General features: G+C 42.5%; 1 protein-coding gene across 1 annotated transcript in view; it reads right to left on the bottom strand.

Annotated features, from left to right (window-relative positions):
* Positions 1-19,310, bottom strand: part of TMOD1 (tropomodulin 1) — a 100,020-nt gene that overhangs the window by 5,926 nt on the left and 74,784 nt on the right. The window contains exon 9 of the mRNA XM_003820614.5: positions 3,888-4,032. Coding sequence (XP_003820662.1) covers positions 3,888-4,032 — 145 coding nt within the window. The remainder of the gene's footprint in view (positions 1-3,887; positions 4,033-19,310) is intronic.

The raw sequence follows: 19,310 nt of genomic DNA on the forward strand, positions 1-19,310 counted from the left end.
GTTTTATAAAGCTCTGTTACACAGCATGGTGAATATAGCTAATAATAGTGTATTATACATTTCAAAATTGCTAAAAATAAACGTTCTCACCACAAAAAGTATTTGAGGTGATACGCTAATTCACTTAATTTAATTTTTCCACATTGTATTCATAAATCATAACAGCACTTTGTATCACATAAATATATACAATTACAAATTGTCAACTGACAATAAAATAAATTTTTTTTAGAAATTGCTTTGCAGTGTGCTATGTCTGGGCTGCTTGCTGCAAAGGTCTTCCCTGAGAATACTGTAAAATGGTGACTCCCAGGAAGGGATGTTTTCTGCTTTTAAACACGTTACTCTCCCTCCACACGATACCCCAACCCACACAACTGTCTTAACTCACAGGCTGCAATTCAGATTTTGCTAAGTGGAGAGAGCTGCAGTGGCAGATTTAGAGGACCTGAGTGCCATGCTTGGCCTGGCTCTTTGCTATAAATAGTGTGGAGATGACAGTCATCTGAGGTATTGCTGTGGGAAAACGCAGATGGGATCCACAGCTCGGCTCCTCCTTGGCGCCCTGCACTCACAGAACGCTCTGTTTAGAGCTTGGTGCACAGGGTGGGGAGGACCGAAGACGCACTGGTCAGGATGCATCCTGGGCATACCGCCTGTCTGCAGAGCCAGTCGCTGTCCTCATAGCCTTGGGGACTGAATGTCCCCCAAGGAGGAGCCCAAGTACTGCAGAGGCCCCAGCCATGGGCAAAGAGCCAGCAGAGGCAGGTGAGAATGAGCAGGAGGCCTGAGAGGCCTGCTCCCTTCCCAATCTGTGCTCCCTGCTGCCAGGCCTGCTAACAGCCTCAGTCCCAAGGAGGAGCTGGCAGGAGGCTTTTACGATACAAATATTCAGTTGGAAAACATGAAGTCTGTCTGCTTCACTGCGGCATTAACGTAGGATGCAAATAATCTGTTGTAAAGTCAGGAGGAAGCTGAGGCACTGCCATAACAAACATTTCTCTTACAAAAATTAGCAGATGGGCGCAAATTTCATTTTAAAGCTAGAGATCCTACATCACCAAGTAGCACTCTGTTCCCTGTAATCACTGAGATGATTCATCTCTAATTCCTTCTGTAGGAAACCCCAAGGGAGCAGCTGCCCACAGTTCCCTGGGGTAACCCAGAGGCCCAATTTTATCACCTGGCATCACCGTCCAGGAAACTGCCACGGTCTCTGCTTCCCACCTGCTTCCATCGCCAGGCCCCTGAGCTTGACATTAAAGGCCTTGGGCTGCAGCCACCCAAACACCTACCCAGCCCCATTCCTTGTGAACATCCCATATACTTTCAACTGTCCTGCCTTTGCTCATGCTGTTCCCTCTGCTTGGAATGCCCTTCCCTTCCTACTTTGTGAACTCATTTTTCCTCCTAGGTCTAACTCCTTTTAACAGTTCCTCCAATCCTTTTAGATCCTTCTGTCTCTCCTTTGTACCCCCAGCACTACTTCCTAATACTCCTAGAACCCCCAGAGGGATGCCTCTAGACCTCCTCCATCAACCTATCTCTTCCTTTCAAGGCTGGCTAAAGCCCCATCCCCAACCAGCATGCTTTGCCTAACTGGCCTCTGTCTCAATAAATCATTTCCTCACTTTGTTTAGATAGAATTTGTAGGCATTCTTGAATTTTTAGGCATGCCTTTGAGTCTTTTTTTTTTTCCCCTAAAAGGTTATAAAGCTTCTTCAGTCAGAGGTAGCCTTTCTGCTACCTCTGATATCACCTAGCACAGTCCTAGGCACACAAAAGTTGCCCAGAAAATGCTTGCTGTCACTAACAGCTGGTGTGACCTGACTGAGCTGCTGCCTAGACCCCCTACCCCCACCCCAGGCTCCAGTTTCTTTCTAAGGGAACTGGAGGGATAAGCTCTAAGTCCTTCTGGTTCTACCATCCTACATTCTTACAATGGCCTCTGAAAGTTCTTGGTGATGGGAGTCAGGCCTGAATTTTGGACTCTCAGATTCACAGGACTGGGAGAGTTTTCAAAGGCCATTTTGTCCAACTCCTAGATGATGCTGGTATCCCCCTGCAGCACCTGTGACCTCTGCTCATCTAGAGCCTCTATCCCCAGAAACAAGACCTCCAGACCATCATGCCACTGGAGGACAAAAACTGGGTTAGCCCAGAGATAGGAGCCAAGGGGCACAGAAGAAACTTAACTGAGGGGGAAACAAATATGAGATTATTGCATATAGAATAGAAACGCAAGGCTTCTCCGTGCTGGTACTGCAGCCAGATCACAGCTGCTGGCCTTCTCCAACCATTCAGTTTAGCTATGACATCTGTGAGATGATGTAATAATTATGATTCTTATTTGTGTTTGTTCTTATTTTATTTCAAGTAAGGATACTTCTGATAAACCAAGACTCTGCACACATTTTTAAAAATGGGCTTTTCTAAACCCGAGGCTCTAGAAAATAGTGGCATTTGCAGTGAGCAATGAATGAATAGCTCCTGGGCTGTGACATCCTTACAAGCAGGAACCTATAGAACTTTGGTATATGTTTGTGGAATTTAATAACTCGATCTAAAGTGTGTGTGTGTGTGTGTGTGTGTGTGTAATCCTGTGGTTATGCATGTGGGGTCTGTGCACACCTGCCTTGAGCATTCACTCCTACACACTCATCTCTGTTCTTCGAGGGCTTCCAGGTAGTGACCTGGCCTCAGATAAATCACCAGGAAGTGACATACTTTGAGTGGAGCATTCATATTAGGCTCTTTGCATTTTATCGAGGGTTGGAAACCATTGTGTAGAGCAGGTTTGAATCTGATGAGAAACTCACTGAAGATGCTGTCCTTTAAAACACAAGTTTATTTCACAATGTAGTCCCAGAAAGAGGCTTTTCTTTTTTTTTTTCAAACTCATTATGCTTCCTTCCCTTCTGTGATAAGAATAATGTAACTTGGCTTGGCTTCCTGCTGTCTTGGTTCTAGGAAACTCAGGGCTCAATATAATCATCATTCATGTTAATGATATAGACCTACTGCTTTTCTTGTTTTTTTTCCCCGTCTTGTTTTCCTATAGCCTTGTCAGTCATGCTCCCTTTGTTGAATGCTAGATCAAATTCTTTTTTGGCAGCCAGCAGGAATATACATAAGCAATAACTACACAGAGCTTGTGAACAACCGGCATCTGCAAGTAAGATCATGATTGCTCAAACTTTTCATTCAGTTGACTTATATACCTATTTGTTCATATAGGTATATAAGTGTTCATTATCAAAAAATATTGTGATATTTTCATTTTCTTAATTTTTTATTTTTTTAAATTTCCTGATAATGTCTCCTTCATAATAATTTTTCCTTTTAGAAAAAACAAACTATGCCTTTAATTGAGATTACATTAATATACCCTACTTTTACTTTACTATGAAGTTGACATTTTCAACTTTTACCTTAAAATCAATGTGAAGTCTCCTAGGCTCAGATTTTGGTAGTCCTATTGGAAGGTAGTTTTGGGATTTGGGGCTAAATCTAGACTGTGTGACCTGGAGAGGACGCTATGAGTTCAGAAAAGGGTATTCAGAAGAGGAAAATACTCCCGGCGAGACTTGTGCCCTCCCAAATTTCAGTTCCTTCTGCAAACACACTTAAGTGTGCTCTGGGCCCAGCCTGTGCTGAGCTGTGCTTTGAGGAGGAGAGGACTCAGCCTTAGCTCCTGAAGTCAAGGAGCTCGTAGTCCAGGGTGGAGATGAGGTACAAACACAGAAAACAAGGAAGACGCGATCAATGTGAAAATCAAGGCTCAAGAAGACACGGAGAGGCATCTACAGAATTTTCCCTGACATCCCCAGCACAGGTGGAGGGAATAACAGGACTGCGGGCAGGGCAGGAAGCATATTTCTACTCACCAAGGTCATTGTTGTTCATCATTGCGTTGGATGCCCGAAGCCGGGGTCCTTGCTGGGTAAAGTGGTAGCCGAATTTGAGAAGTGTTGCGTTTTTTTCCAACATGCTCACAATCTCCATTTCCACTTTGTTGCCCAGGGGCTGGCTCTTTAGTCAAGAAAAAATAAAAAATAAAAAATAAAATCACCACTCATTCCATGTGTACAGTGCCTAAACCACCTCTACCTGCAGAAACTCTTGAGTAGTGGGAGGGGATTTTAGCCTCCTCTCCAAGAGTAGGGAAATGGAAGTTTAGAGAAGTTGAAAGGTCACACGGCCAGGAGCAAATGAGCTGGGATTCAAATTCAGGTCTGCTGGATGCCAAGAACAGATCTTTTCACTGCTTTACAACAGCCTCTCTCTGAGCAGGTGCCCAAGTAAGAGCTCCACGACAGAAGAGTATTTGAAGGAGGATATTCAATCATCTAGTCCTAAGGAGACTTTTAAAACCCGGCTGTCCGGGCTATACCCCATACTACCTGAATCAGAATCTCTGGGGAGTGGGACTCTGATGGCTGTGTTTTTAAAAACTTCCCAGGAGATTTCAATATGCACCCAAGTCTGATAACCAGTAATTTAGTCTCTTCAAATTATGAATGAAAAAATTGAGGCCCAGAGAAGGAAAAAAGGTTTTCCCAAGATCACATGGTAAGTTGACAATGCCAAAGTTAGCTTTCTAAAGCCCAATTCTGATCATATTATTAATAGTTTCCTGCCCCCAAATCTATAGTGATCATCTGACAAAGATATAAAGAAAAAAAAATCAGAAAAAAAAAAAAAACAGAAAGACCCAACAATGTTGGGAAAGATATGATGAGGATGTTCATCACAGTCTCAGTTATAATAGTGCCAGGAAAAGGGAAACAATTTCTTAAGAGGCCAGGCGTGGTGGCTCATGCCTGTTATCCTAGCACTTTGGGAGGCGGAGGTGGGCAGTTTGCCTGAGCTAAGGAGTTCGAGACCACCCTGGGCAACATGGTGAAACCCTGTCTCTACTAAAAATACAAAAAAAATAGCCAGGTGTGATGGCAGGCACCTGTAGTCCCAGCTACTTGGGAGGCTGAGGCAGGAGAATGGCTTGAACCCGGGAGGCAGAGTTTGCAGCGAGCCGAAATTGTGCCACTGCCCTCCAGCCCAGGCAACAGAGCGAGACTCTGTCTCCAAAAAACAAAAAATAAATAAAAATTGAAAAAAAAAGAATTCATAGAGAGTTGCTCAGATAAATGATAGTTCAACCATACTAAATAGAATGTGGGCAGCTCTAAAATGATGGTGCAAATCCTTGGCCATAGCATGTAAAGATGGCCATGAACCAATATTGAATGGAAAGAAAAAAAAAGAAAAAAAAACCCTGGTCACAAAATAGACGATTTGTATGTAAAGTTGTCTATATTTTCCATATATATATACATAATGCAGAAAAAAAACTTTTAAGTATATTGATAATGGTGGGATTTGGGGAGAAAGTTTTTGTTTCCTTCTTTATATCTTATTGTATTGTTTGGATTTTCTATTACCATATATAATAAAATAATAAAACATAAATATAATCTTAAACAGGAGGTAAAAGACAGAAAGCTAACATCATACTTAATAGTTAAAGACTGAAAGCTTTCCCTCCAAGATTAGGAACAAGATAAGGATGTTTGCTCTCACCAACATTTTACTGGGGGGTCTAGACAGGATAATTAAGCAAGAAAAATAAATAAAATGCTTCCAGACTGCAAAGGACAAAGTAAAACTATCTGTATTTGCAGATGATATAATGTTGTATATAGAAAATTCTAAGGAATACACACACACCCCTACACAAAATTAGTGAGTTCCGGCCGGGCACAGTGGTTCACGCCTGTAATCCCAGCACTTTGGGAGGCCGAGGCGGGTGGATCACGAGGTCAAGAAATCAAGACTATCCTGGCCAACGTGGTGAAACACTGTCTCTACTAAAAAAAAAAAATACAAAAAGTAGCTGGGCGTGGTGGCGCACACCTGTAGTCCCAGATACTCGGGAGGCTGAGGCAGGAGAACCCGGGAGGCAGAGGTTGCAGTGAGCAGAGATCGCGCCACTGCACTCCAGCCTGGCAACAGAATGAGACTGTCTCAAAAAAAAAAAAAAAATTAGTGAGTTTGGCAAAATTACAGAATATAAGATCAATACACAAAAATCAGTTGTACTTCTATACACTAGCAATAAGCAATCTGAAAATGAACCTGAGAGAATAATTCAATTTATAATAATATAAAAAATATTAATTCTTCTTTTTTTTTTTTTTTTGAGACAGAGTCTCACTCTTGTTGTTCAGGCTGGAGTGCAGTGGTGCAATCTTGGCTCACCACAACCTCTGCCTCCTGGGTTCAAGCAATTCTCCTGCCTCAGCCTCCTGAGTAGCTGGGATTACAGGCGCATGCCACCATACGTGGCTAATTTTTGTATTTTTAGTAGAGACAGGGTTTTGCCATGTTGGCCAGGCTGCTTTCAAACTCCTGAACTCAGGTGATCCACCTGCCTTGGCCAAAGTTCTGGGATCATAGGCGTGAGCCACTGCGCTTGGCCAAAAAGAATAAAATACTAATTCTAACTTCCTTTGTTAGATTTATTTCTAACAAAAGAAGTAAAGACTTATATACTGAAAACTACAAAACAACACTGAAATACATTAAATAAGACCTAAATAAATATAAAAAACATCCCATGGATCTTAAGTCTTCATGGATCAGAAGACTTAATATTGTTAATATTGCAATATTACCAAATTGATTAAAAGAAGCAATGCCATCCTTATCAAAACTCCAGCTGCCTTTTTTTTTTCCAGAAATAGACAAGCTGATCCTAAAACTCACATGAAAATGAAAGGAACCCAGAATAGCCAAAACAGTCTTGAAAAAGAGGGACAAAGTTGGAGAACTCACATTTCCTGATTTCAAAATTGCTACAAAGCTACAGTAATTAAGACTTTGTGGTACTGGCATAAGGTAGATATATAGATGAATGGAATAGAATCGGGAGTCCAGAAATAAACCCATACATCTATAGACAATTTCTTCTCAAAAAGAACATCAAGACAATTCAATGAGGAAAAATTATCTTCTCAAGAAATGGTGATGAGACAACTAGATATCCACATGCAAAAGAACGAATTTAGACACTACACACAATACATAAAAATTAACTCAAAATAGATCAGAGGCCTAAATGTAAGTGCTAAAACTATGAAACTATGATGAAAACATAGGTGTAACTTTTTTGTAACCTTGGCAATGGTTTTTTAGATGTAACACCTAAAGCACAAACAACAAAAGAAAAAATAGATGTTACACTTCATCAAAATTTAAAACTTTTGTGCTTCAACAGACACAAGAAAGTGAAAAGACAACACAAAGAATGGGAAAAATATTTTGTATTGATATTTGTAAAGATATTTGGTAGATATAGGATTTAAATATGAATATATAAAGAACTATTAGAACTCAACAGTAAAAACACAATTTATAAATGAGCAAAGGATTTGAATAGACACTTCTGTAAAGATAAAAATGGCAAATAAATATATGAAAAAGTGCTCATCATTAATAATTCAGAAAATGCAAATCAAACCACAATGAGATTCCACTTCACACACACCAAGATTACTATAATAGAAAAGACAGACAGTAACAAATGTTGACCAGAATGTGGAGAAAGTGGCACCCTCATACATTGCTGGTGGGAATATAAAATGGTGCAGCTGCTTTGAAAGACAGTTTGTCAGTTCCTGAAAAAGTTAAACATAGAGCTACCATATGACCCAGCAATTCCACTCTTGGGTGGAAAATAAATAAAAACATAAGTCCACACAAAAAACTTGTTCATGAATGCTCATAACAGCATTATTCAGAATAGCCAAAAGAAGAAACAACCCAAATGTCCATCATCTGATGAATGGATACACACCACGTGGTAGATCCTTACAGTGGAGTATTATTCAGTCAGAAAGGGAATAAAGTTCTGATACGTGCTATTATACAACACGAATGACCCTGGAAAACATTATGCTAAATGAAAGAAGCCAGACACAAAGGCCATATATTGTATGATTCCATTGATATGAAATGTCTAGATGAGGCAAATCCATAGCGATGGAAAGGAGGTTAGTGGTTGCCAGGGGCTGGGGGAGGGGATAAAAGCAGAATGAGAGCTAATGGGTACAGTGTTTCTTTTTTGAGTGATAAAAATTTTCTAGAATTAGATAGTGGTGATGGTTGCAGAGCCTTATGAATACATCAAAACCCACTGAATTTTAAAAGGATGAATTGTGTGGCGTTTGAAGTACGTGTCAATTAGAAAAAAACTCCACAGTAAAAAAAAAAAAAACAATTAGAAAATGGGGAAAGGATATGAAGAGACATTCACTGAAGAGGATGTACATATTGCAGATAATCACATGACAAGATGTTCAACATCATGACCTAGCACAGAAATGCAAATCAAAATCACAATGAGATATCACTACATACCTATCAAAATCTCTAAAATAAAAATTAGCAACAACACCAAACGTTGGTGAGAATGTAGAGAAACTGGCTCACTCATAAACTACTGGTGGGTCTAGAAAATGGCACACTGTGCGCAAGAGTTGAGTTTTTTAAAAATGCAATTGGACTCCTGGGTATGTATCCCAGAGAAATTAAAACATATGTTTACATAAAATCTGTACATGAATGTTTATAGCAGCTTTATATGTAATAGACAAACCTGGAAACAACCCAGACGCCCTTCAACAGGTGAGTGGTCAAACAAACCCTGGTACATCCACACCATGGAATACTACTCACCAGTGAAAAAGAGCAAACGATTGGTACATGCAACAACTTGGATGAATCTCCATAGAATTATGCCAAGTGTGGGGGAGGAGCCAAGATGGCCGAATAGGAACAGCTCCGGTCTACAGCTCCCAGTGTGAGCGACGCAGAAGACCGGTGATTTCTGCATGTCCATCTGAGGTACCAGGTTCATCTCACTAGGGAGTGCCAGACAGTGGGCGCAGGTCAGTGGGCGCGTGCACCGTGCGCGAGCCGAAGCAGGGTGAGGCATTGCCTCACTTGGGAAGCGCAAGGGGTCAGGGAGTTCCCTGAGTCAAAGAAAGGGGTGACGGACGGCACCTGGAAAATCGGGTCACTCCCACCCGAATACTGCGCTTTTTCGATGGGCTTAAAAAACGGCGCACCACGAGATTATACCCCGCACCTGACTCGGAGGGTCCTACGCCAGGGAGTCTCGCTGATTGCTAGCACAGCAGTCTGAGATCAAACTGCAAGGCGGCAGCGAGGCTGGGGGAGGGGCGCCCGCCATTGCCCAGGCTTGATTAGGTAAACAAAGCAGCCGGGAAGCTCGAACTGGGTGGAGCCCACCACAGCTCAAGGAGGCCTGCCTGCCTCTGTAGGCTCCACCTCTGGGGGCAGGGCACAGACAAACAAAAAGACAGCAGTAACCTCTGCAGACTTAAATGTCCCTGTCTGACAGCTTTGAAGAGAGCAGTGGTTCTCCCAGCACGCAGCTGGAGATCTGAGAACGGGCAGACTGCCTCCTCAAGTGGGTCCCTGACCCCTGACCCCCGGGCAGCCTAACTGGGAGGCACCCCCCAGCAGGGGCACACTGACACCTCACACAGCAGGGTTTTCCAACAGACCTGCAGCTGAGGGTCCTCTCTGTTAGAAGGAAAACTAACAAACAGAAGGGACATCCACACCAAAAACCCATCTGTACATCACCATCATCAAAGACCAAAAGTAGATAAAACCACAAAGATGGGGAAAAAACAGAACAGAAAAACTGGAAACTCTAAAACGCAGAGCACCTCTCCTCCTCCAAAGGAACGCAGTTCCTCACCAGCAACGGAACAAAGCTGGATGGAGAATGACTTTGACGAGCTGAGAGAAGAAGGCTTCAGACGATCAAATTACTCTGAGCTACGGGAGGACATTCAAACCAAAGGCAAAGAAGTTGAAAACTTTGAAAAAAATTTAGAAGAATGTATAACTAGAATAACCAATACAGCGAAGTACTTAAAGGAGCTGATGGAGCTGAAAACCAAGGCTTGAGAACTACGTGAAGAATGCAGAAGCCTCAGGAGCCGATGTGATCAACTGGAAAAAAGGGTATCAGCAATGGAAGATGAAATGAATGAAATGAAGCAAGAAGGGAACTTTAGAGAAAAAATAATAAAAAGAAATGAGCAAAGCCTCCAAGAAATATGGGACTATGTGAAAAGACCAAATCTACGTCTGATTGGTGTACCTGAAAGTGATGGGGAGAATGGAACCAAGTTGGAAAACACTCTGCAGGATATTATCCAGGAGAACTTCTCCAATCTAGCAAGGCAGGCCAACATTCAGATTCAGGAAATACAGAGAACGCCACAAAGATACTCCTCGAGAAGAGCAACTCCAAGACACATAATTGTCAGATTCACCAAAGTTGAAATGAAGGAAAAAATGTTAAAGGCAGCCAGACAGAAAGGTCGGGTTACCCTCAAAGGGAAGCCCATCAGACTAACAGCGGATCTCTCGGCAGAAACCCTACAAGCCAGAAGAGAGTGGGGGCCAATATTCAACATTCTTAAAGAAAATAATTTTCAACCCAGAATTTCATATCCAGCCAAACTAAGCTTCATAAGTGAAGGAGAAATAAAATCCTTTACAGACAAGCAAATGCTGAGAGATTTTGTCACCACCAGGCCTGCCTTACAAGAGCTCCTGAAGGAAGCACTAAACATGGAAAGGAACAACTGGTACCAGCCGCTGCAAAATCATGCCAAAATGTAAAGACCATCAAGACTAGGAAGAAACTGCATCAACTAACGAGCAAAATAACCAGCTAACATCATCATGACAGGATCAAATTCACACATAACAATATTAACTTTAAATGTAAATGGACTAAATGCTCTAATTAAAAGACACAGACTGGCAAATTGGATAAAGAGTCAAGACCCATCAGTGTGCTGTATTCAGGAAACCCATCTCACTTGCAGAGACACACATAGGCTCAAAATAAAAGGATAGAGGAAGATCTACCAAGCAAATGGAAAACAAAAAAAGGCAGGGGTTGCAATCCTAGTCTCTGATAAAACAGACTTTAAACCAACAAAGATCAAAAGAGACAAAGAAGGCCATTACATAATGGTAAAGGGATCAATTCAACAAGAAGAGCTAACTATCCTAAATATATATGCACCCAATACAGGAGCATCCAGATTCATAAAGCAAGTCCTGAGTGACCTACAGAGAGACTTAGACCCCCACACATTAATAATAGGAGACTTTAACACCCCACTGTCAACATTAGACAGATCAACGAGACAGAAAGTCAACAAGGATACCCAGGAATTGAACTCAGCTCTGCACCAGGCGGACCTAATAGACATCTACAGAACTCTCCACCCCAAATCAACAGAATATACATTTTTTTCAGCACCACACCACACCTATTCCAAAATTGACCACATACTGGGAAGTAAAGCTCTCCTCAGCAAATGTAAAAGAACAGAAATTATAACAAACTATCTCTCAGACCACAGTGCAATCAAACTAGAACTCAGGATTAAGAATCTCACTCAAAACCGCTCAACTGCATGGAAACTGAACAACCTGCTCCTGAATGACTACTGGGTACATAACGAAATGAAGGCAGAAATAAAGATGTTCTTTGAAACCAACGAGAACAAAGACACAACATACCAGAATCTCTGGGACACATTCAAAGCAGTGTGTAGAGGGAAATTTATAGCACTAAATGCCCACAGGAGAAAGCAGGAAAGATCCAAAATTGACACCCTAACATCACAATTAAAAGAACTAGAAAAGCAAGAGCAAACACATTCAAAAGCTAGCAGAAGGCAAGAAATAACTAAGATCAGAGCAGAACTGAAGGAAATAGAGACACAAAAAACCCTTCAAAAAATTAATGAATCCAGGAGCTGGTTTTTTAAAAGGATCAACAAAATTGATAGACCACTAGCAAGACTAATAAAGAAAAAAAGAGAGAAGAATCAAATAGACGCAATAAAAAATGATAAAGGGGATATCACCACCGATCCCACAGAAATACAAACTACCATCAGAGAATACTACAAACACCTCTATGCAAATAAACTAGAAAATCTAGAAGAAATGGATAAATTCCTGGACACATACACTCTCCCAAGACTAAACCAGGAAGAAGTTGAATCTCTGAATAGACCAACAACAGGAGCTGAAATTGTGGCAATAATCAATAGCTTACCAACCAAAAAGAGTCCAGGACCAGATGGATTCACAGCCGAATTCTACCAGAGGTACAAGGAGGAACTGGTACCATTCCTTCTGAAACTATTCCAATCAATAGAAAAAGACGGAATCCTCCCTAACTCATTTCATGAGGCCAGCATCATTCTGATACCAAAGCTAGGCAGAGACACAACCAAAAAAGAGAATTTTAGACCAATATCCTTGATGAACATTGATGCAAAAATCCTCAATAAAATACTGGCAAAACGAATCCAGCAGCACATCAAAAAGCTTATCCACCATGATCAAGTGGGCTTCATCCCTGGGATGCAAGGCTGGTTCAATAGACGCAAATCAATAAATGTAATCCAGCATATAAACAGAGCCAAAGACAAAAACCACATGATTATCTCAATAGATGCAGAAAAAGCCTTTGACAAAATTCAACAACCCTTCATGCTAAAAACTCTCAATAAATTTGGTATTGATGGCACGTATTTCAAAATAATAAGAGCTATCTATGACAAACCCACAGCCAATATCATACTGAATGGGCAAAAACTGGAAGCATTCCCTTTGAAAACTGGCACAAGACAGGGATGACCTCTCTCACCACTCCTATTCAACATAGTGTTGGAAGTTCTGGCCAGGGCAATTAGGCAGGAGAAGGAAATAAAGGGTATTCAATTAGGAAAAGAAGAAGTCAAATTGTCCCTGTTTGCAGACGACATGATTGTATATCTAGAAAACCCCATTGTCTCAGCCCAAAATCTCCTTAAGCTGATAAGCAACTTCAGCAAAGTCTCAGGATACAAAATCAATGTACAAAAATCACAAGCATTCTTATACACCAATAACAGACAAACAGAGAGCCAAATCATGAGTGAACTCCCATTCACAATTGCTTCAAAGAGAATAAAATACCTAGGAATCCAACTTACAAGGGATGTGAAGGACCTCTTCAAGGAGAACTACAAACCACTGCTCAAGGAAATAAAAGAGGATACAAACAAATGGAAGAACATTCCATGCTCATGGGTAGGAAGAATCAATATCGTGAAAATGGCCATACTGCCCAAGGTAATTTACAGATTCAATGCCATCCCCATCAAGCTACCAATGACTTTCTTCACAGAATTGGAAAAAACTACTTTAAAGTTCATATGGAACCAAAAAAGAGCCTGCATCGCCAAGTCAATCCTAAGCCAAAAGAACAAAGCTGGAGGCATCACACTACCTGACTTCAAACTATACTATAAGGCTACAGTAACCAAAACAGCATGGTACTGGTACCAAAACAGAGATATAGATCAATGGAACAGAACAGAGCCCTGAGAAATAACGCCGCATATCTACAACTATCTGATCTTTGACAAACCTGACAAAAACAAGCAATGGGGAAAGGATTCCCTATTTAATAAATGGTGCTGGGAAAACTGGCTAGCCATATGTAGAAAGATGAAACTGGATCCCTTCCTTACACCTTATACAAAAATCAATTCAAGATGGATTAAAGACTTAAACATTAGACCTAAAACCATAAAAACCCTAGAAGAAAACCTAGGCATTACCATTCAGGACATAGGCATGGGCAAGGACTTCATGTCTAAAACACCAAAAGCAATGGCAACAAAAGCCAAAATGGACAAATGGGATCTAATTAAACTAAAGAGCTTCTGCACAGCAAAAGAAACTACCATCAGAGTGAACAGGCAACCTACAAAATGGGAGAAAATTTTCGCAACCTACTCATCTGACAAAGGGCTAATATCCAGAATCTACAATGAACTCAAACAAATTTACAAGAAAAAAACAAACAACCCCATCAAAAAGTGGGCGAAGGACATGAACAGACACTTCTCAAAAGACATTTATGTAGCCAAAAAACACATGAAAAAATGCTCATCATCACTGGCCATCAGAGAAATGCAAATCAAAACCACAATGAGATACCATCTCACACCAGTTAGAATGGCAATCATTAAAAAGTCAGGAAACAACAGGTGCTGGAGAGGATGTGGAGAAATAGGAACACTTTTACACTGTTGGTGGGACTGTAAACTAGTTCAACCATTGTGGAAGTCAGTGTGGCGATTCCTCAGGGATCTAGAACTGGAAATACCATTTGACCCAGCCATCCCATTACTGGGTATATACCCAAAGGACTATAAATCATGCTGCTATAAAGACACCTGCACACGTATGTTTATTGCGGCATTATTCACAATAGCAAAGACTTGGAACCAACCCGAATGTCCATCTATGATAGACTGGATTAAGAAAATGTGGCACATATACACCATGGAATACTATGCAGCCATAAAAAATGATGAGTTCATGTCCTTTGTAGGGACATGGATGAGATTGGAAATCATCATTCTCAGTAAACTATCGCAAGAACAAAAAACCAAACACCGCATATTCTCACTCATAGGTGGGAATTGAACAATGAGATCACATGGACACAGGAAGGGGAATATCACACTCTGGGGACTGTTGTGGGGTGGGGGGAGGGGGGCGGGATAGCATCGGGAGATATACCTAATGCTAGATGACGAGTTAGTGGGTGCAGCGTACCAGCATGGCACATGTATACATATGTAACTAACCTGCACAATGTGCACATGTACCCTAAAACTTAAAGTATAATTAAAAAAAAGAAATAAGAAATAAATAAAATAAAATAAAAGAATTATGCCAAGTGAAAAAAAAAAAGCCAGTCCAAAATGGTTACATAATGTATGATTTTCATTTAGATAACATTATATATATAACATTCTTTAAATGACAAAATATTAAAATGGAAAACAGGTTAGTGGTTGCCTGGGGTTAAGGAGGCAGGAGGAAGAGACAAGTGAACTTGGCTACAAAAGGGGAATATGAGAGATCCCTGTGATGGAAATATTTCGTATCTTGACCTTATAAATGTTACTATCCTTGCTGTGATACAAAACTACAGTTCCCACCTAAACTGCATAGAGTACAAGGGATCTCTCTGTTCCCTCCCTCCCTCCCTTCCTCTCTTTCTTTCTTTTCTGAGACAGAGTCTCACTCTGTTGCCCAGGCTGGAGTGTAGTGGTGCAATCTCGGCTCACTGCAGCCTCTGCCTCCCAGGTTCAAGTGATTCTCCTGACTCAGCCTCCCAAGTAGCTGGGACTACAAGCATGTGCCACCACACTCAGCTAATTTTTTGTGTTTTTAGTAGAGATGGGATTTCACTATGTTGGCCAGGCTGGTCTCAAACTCGGCCTCAAGTGATCCACCCGTCTTGGCCTCCCAAAGTGCTGGGATTACAGGTGTGAGCCACTGCACTCGGCTCCTCTGTATTATTTCTTACAACTGCATACTAGTCTGCAATTATCCCCAAATTTTAAAAGTTTAATAATAATAATTTAAAAACCAGAAATAGAAACCAAACAGAAATACACAACCACCTCTAATGGCTCCCCACTGCCAAGAACTGCTGCAATTTACTGTGTCCCAGGCCCTGCCTTGTGCCCCACTTGCATGATCTCAGCTCATTCCCTCACTAAGCCAACAGGACACAGCCCCATCTCCTCAGCCTGGCACTCAAGGTTCACAAATGACTCTTTGCTTTCCTTCTCTCTCTCCTTCCTTACTCGGCCTGTTTATCTCTGGCAGTCTGATAATGGTACCTGGTGCAGACAGAGATCTACTCCAAAAAGCTCATGTGCCTCCATGTGGAATGCTTTTAGCCTCCCTGTAAGTATATCCCTATTGCCTTAATATGCACTGCAAATTCCCCCTCCCCAAGAGGCTTTTCCTGATCCTGACCCCAGGAAATGATCTCTCCCCATTCCACACTCAAGTGCACATTGGATGTCCCTCCCTACACCTGGCAGAGTCCATCTGCCTTACTTGGGTCACCTGCCTCTATAGCTGTCTCACCAGTTAGAACTGTATTGTCCAATACAGTAGCTACAGTAGCTACTAGCCACATGTCGCTCTATACATCTAAATAATTGAAATGAAAACGATGTATAGTTCATTTCCTCAGTCCTATTAGCCACATTTCTAGTGCTTGATAGCCACTGGTAGCCGGGCACAGTGGCTCACACCTATAATCCCAGCACTCTGGGAAGCTGAGGCAGGAGGATCACTTGAGACCAGGAGTTTGAGACCAACCTGGGCAGGCAACATAGAGAAAACTCGTCACTACAAAAACCAACAAACAAATAGCCACTGGCTGGAGACTACCATGTTGGTTAATGCAGATATGGAACAGTTCCATCATCACAGGAAGTTCTATTGAACAGTGCTGCTGTAGACCATGAGCTCCCGTGTAGGACATAGTACCCAGTTTCTCTCGGTCGAGGTGTGCAGAATTGAATTGAATGGAGGAAACAGGAACATGCTTGGGAGGGATAGAGGGGACATCAGCCCAGCATCCAAATGGACAAGCACGAATTGCAGCTGAGACTCTTGATTGAGAACTCCCCCCAGGTATTCTGAGTTCACCAGAGCTCATCTGGGTTCAGACTGGGCTCAGAAAGCTGGCCACGGCAGGCAGAGGGACACTGGTGAAATTCCACCGGCCCCTCTGGCAAGGCTCCTGAGAATGCTGGGAAGAGGTCAGGTCGGTCCTCGGAGGACTCAGCACAGCCCTGGAATCTGGCCGTTTTGGCCTGGAGATGGCACAGCAACCATCTGAGGCCCCAAGAAGGAACTGGCAGCTCCTCCACCCACCCTCCCCAGTTAGCAGGAACCCTGGCCTCTCCTTGAGGTCTCTTGCTGCAAATGCCCTGCTAAAACTCAGGATGGGCTAGTCTCAGAAAGTACTGGTCTCCCCTGAGTGAAGGGGCTACCAGGAACTTCGAGGACTGCCTCTGCAAAGCTGATGCTTCGTGCAGAGTACAAAGCCCCTTGACATGCATTGCCCCCATTCGACCTGTCTACATCCCTGGGAGGTGAGCAGGGCAGGCAGGAGCCAGCATCTCCATCTTAGAGATGAGTATACTGAATCTATGTGTAGATGGAAGTTGGACCATGCTCCCTCGGCTTATTTATGACAGAGCCAAGGCTTGACCTTGACCTGGGGCTGAAAGGACTGCCCCAGGTTCCTCTAGGCCCAGTTCTCACATTAGTGTCCAGTACCCTAAATACACACAGATGTGTCTGGGCATGTGCGACAAGGTACAGGATTCCATTAGATAATCATGATCTTCCAGGAGTGTTCATCTCAGAGCAAACCCATTCTTTTTACATTAAGGAGTAAAATAGAACACGTGCATACATCTCACAGTAAGCCTTAAGATGTCAAAGAAGCTTCGGCCGGGCACGGTGGCTCACGCCTGTAATCCCAGCACTTTGGGAGGCCGAGGCGGGCGGATCACGAGGTCAGGAGATCGAGACCATCCTGGCCAACATAGTAAACCCCATCTCTACTAAAAATACAAAAATTATCTGGGCATGGTGGAGCGCACCTGTAGTCCCAGTTACTTGGGAAGCTGAGGCAGGAGAATTGCTTGAACCAGGGAGGCGGAGTTTGCAGTGAGCTGAGATCATGCCACTGTACTCCAGCCTGGTGACAGAGTGAGACTCTGTCTCCAAAAAAAGAGATGTCAAAGAAGCTTCATACCTGCATCTTTCTCTGACTCCGGGGACGCTGAGACTAAAAGGACTCATTCATTTTATAGAAGAGAGAACCAGTGGCTGGGGAGCCATGACTAAAAACCAGTTCTCTGACTTATTTTTCAAGTAACTTATTTAGTGATTACTGCATGCTAAACAATGTCATAAACATTTTACAAAAGCTAATTCATTTTTTCCTATCAATCTAAGGAATTTTTCCTGTCAATCTAAGGAAAACTACTATCGTTATTTTCATATTATTTTATTTTATGTTATTTTTTGAGATGGAGTCTTGTTCTGTCGCCCAGACTGGAGTGCATAGCACGATCTTGGCTCGCTGCAACCTCTGCCTTCTGGGTTCAAGCGATGCTCCTGCCTCAGCCTCCTGAGTAGCACCACCACGCCCAGCTAATTTTTGTATTTTTAGTAGAGATGGGGTTTTACCATGTTGGCCAGGCTGGTCTTGAACTCCTGACCTCAAGTGATCCACCCACCTCAGCCTCCCAAAGTGCTGGGTTACAGGCATGAGCCACTATGCCCATCCTCATTATTTTCATTTTATAGGCAAAAAAAAATTGAAGCACAGAAGTATTAAGAAATTTTTCCCAAATCCTAGCATGGGTCAGTTGCAGGACCAGGATTTGAATACAGGCAGCGAGCTCTAGAGTCTGTGCTGGTTTCCACCTCACTTAAGTGCCTCTGAGAATGACCAGAAGGCAGAAGTAGGACTGACGAGAGGAACTACAGGCAGATGGTGTTTGGCTCAGCATGGAGGAATGCCTCTGACCATTAGAAGTGTCCACACGCTGAGGAACTGCCTGGTAAGGTAGTGAGCTGCCTGTGCCTGAAAGTGTGTAAAGGGGGAGAGACCAAGGGGTTGGTCATGCCCGGACTGGCAACAGTCTCTGGGCAGCAGAGCCAGGGACAGGATGGTTGGGAAAGAACTCTCGTATTCCTTCAGATTTGCTTGAGAAGTAAAAAACCACTTGTGAATAAATATAACCACATTATTAACAATTCATATGATATTAACACAGATTGAGTAAAAGGAAAGAGTCTCCCTCACCCGATTTATTCCCAGTCCCACCCCCTTCCGTAGAAGTAACCACCATGGGCCAGGCGCGGTGGCTTACTCCTGTAATCCCAGCAATTTGGGAGGCCAAGGTGGGCGGATCACAAGGTCAGGAGATCGAGACCATCCTGGCTAACATGGTGAAACCCTGTCTCTACTAAAAAATACAAAAAAAAAATTAGCTGGACGTGGTGGCGGGCACCTGTAGTCCCAGCTACTCGGGAGGCTGAGGTAGGAGAATGGCGTGAACCTGGGAGGCGGAGCTTGCAGTGAGCCGAGATCGTGCCACTGCACTCCAGCCTGGGCAACAGAGCAAGACTCCGTCTCAAAAAAAAAAAAAAAAAAGTAACCATCATGGCCAATGAGTTGTGTTTCCATGCATGAAGTATATGACAGAAATGTACAGGGATTTGTTTTGTTTTGTGGTACTTGTTTCTTGTCTAAATGAATTCATACTACACTTACTGTTCTGCAACTT

The sequence above is a fragment of the Pan paniscus genome, chromosome 11, assembly GCF_029289425.2.
Source record: "Pan paniscus chromosome 11, NHGRI_mPanPan1-v2.0_pri, whole genome shotgun sequence".
In the NCBI taxonomy this organism is placed as follows: domain Eukaryota; kingdom Metazoa; phylum Chordata; class Mammalia; order Primates; family Hominidae; genus Pan; species Pan paniscus.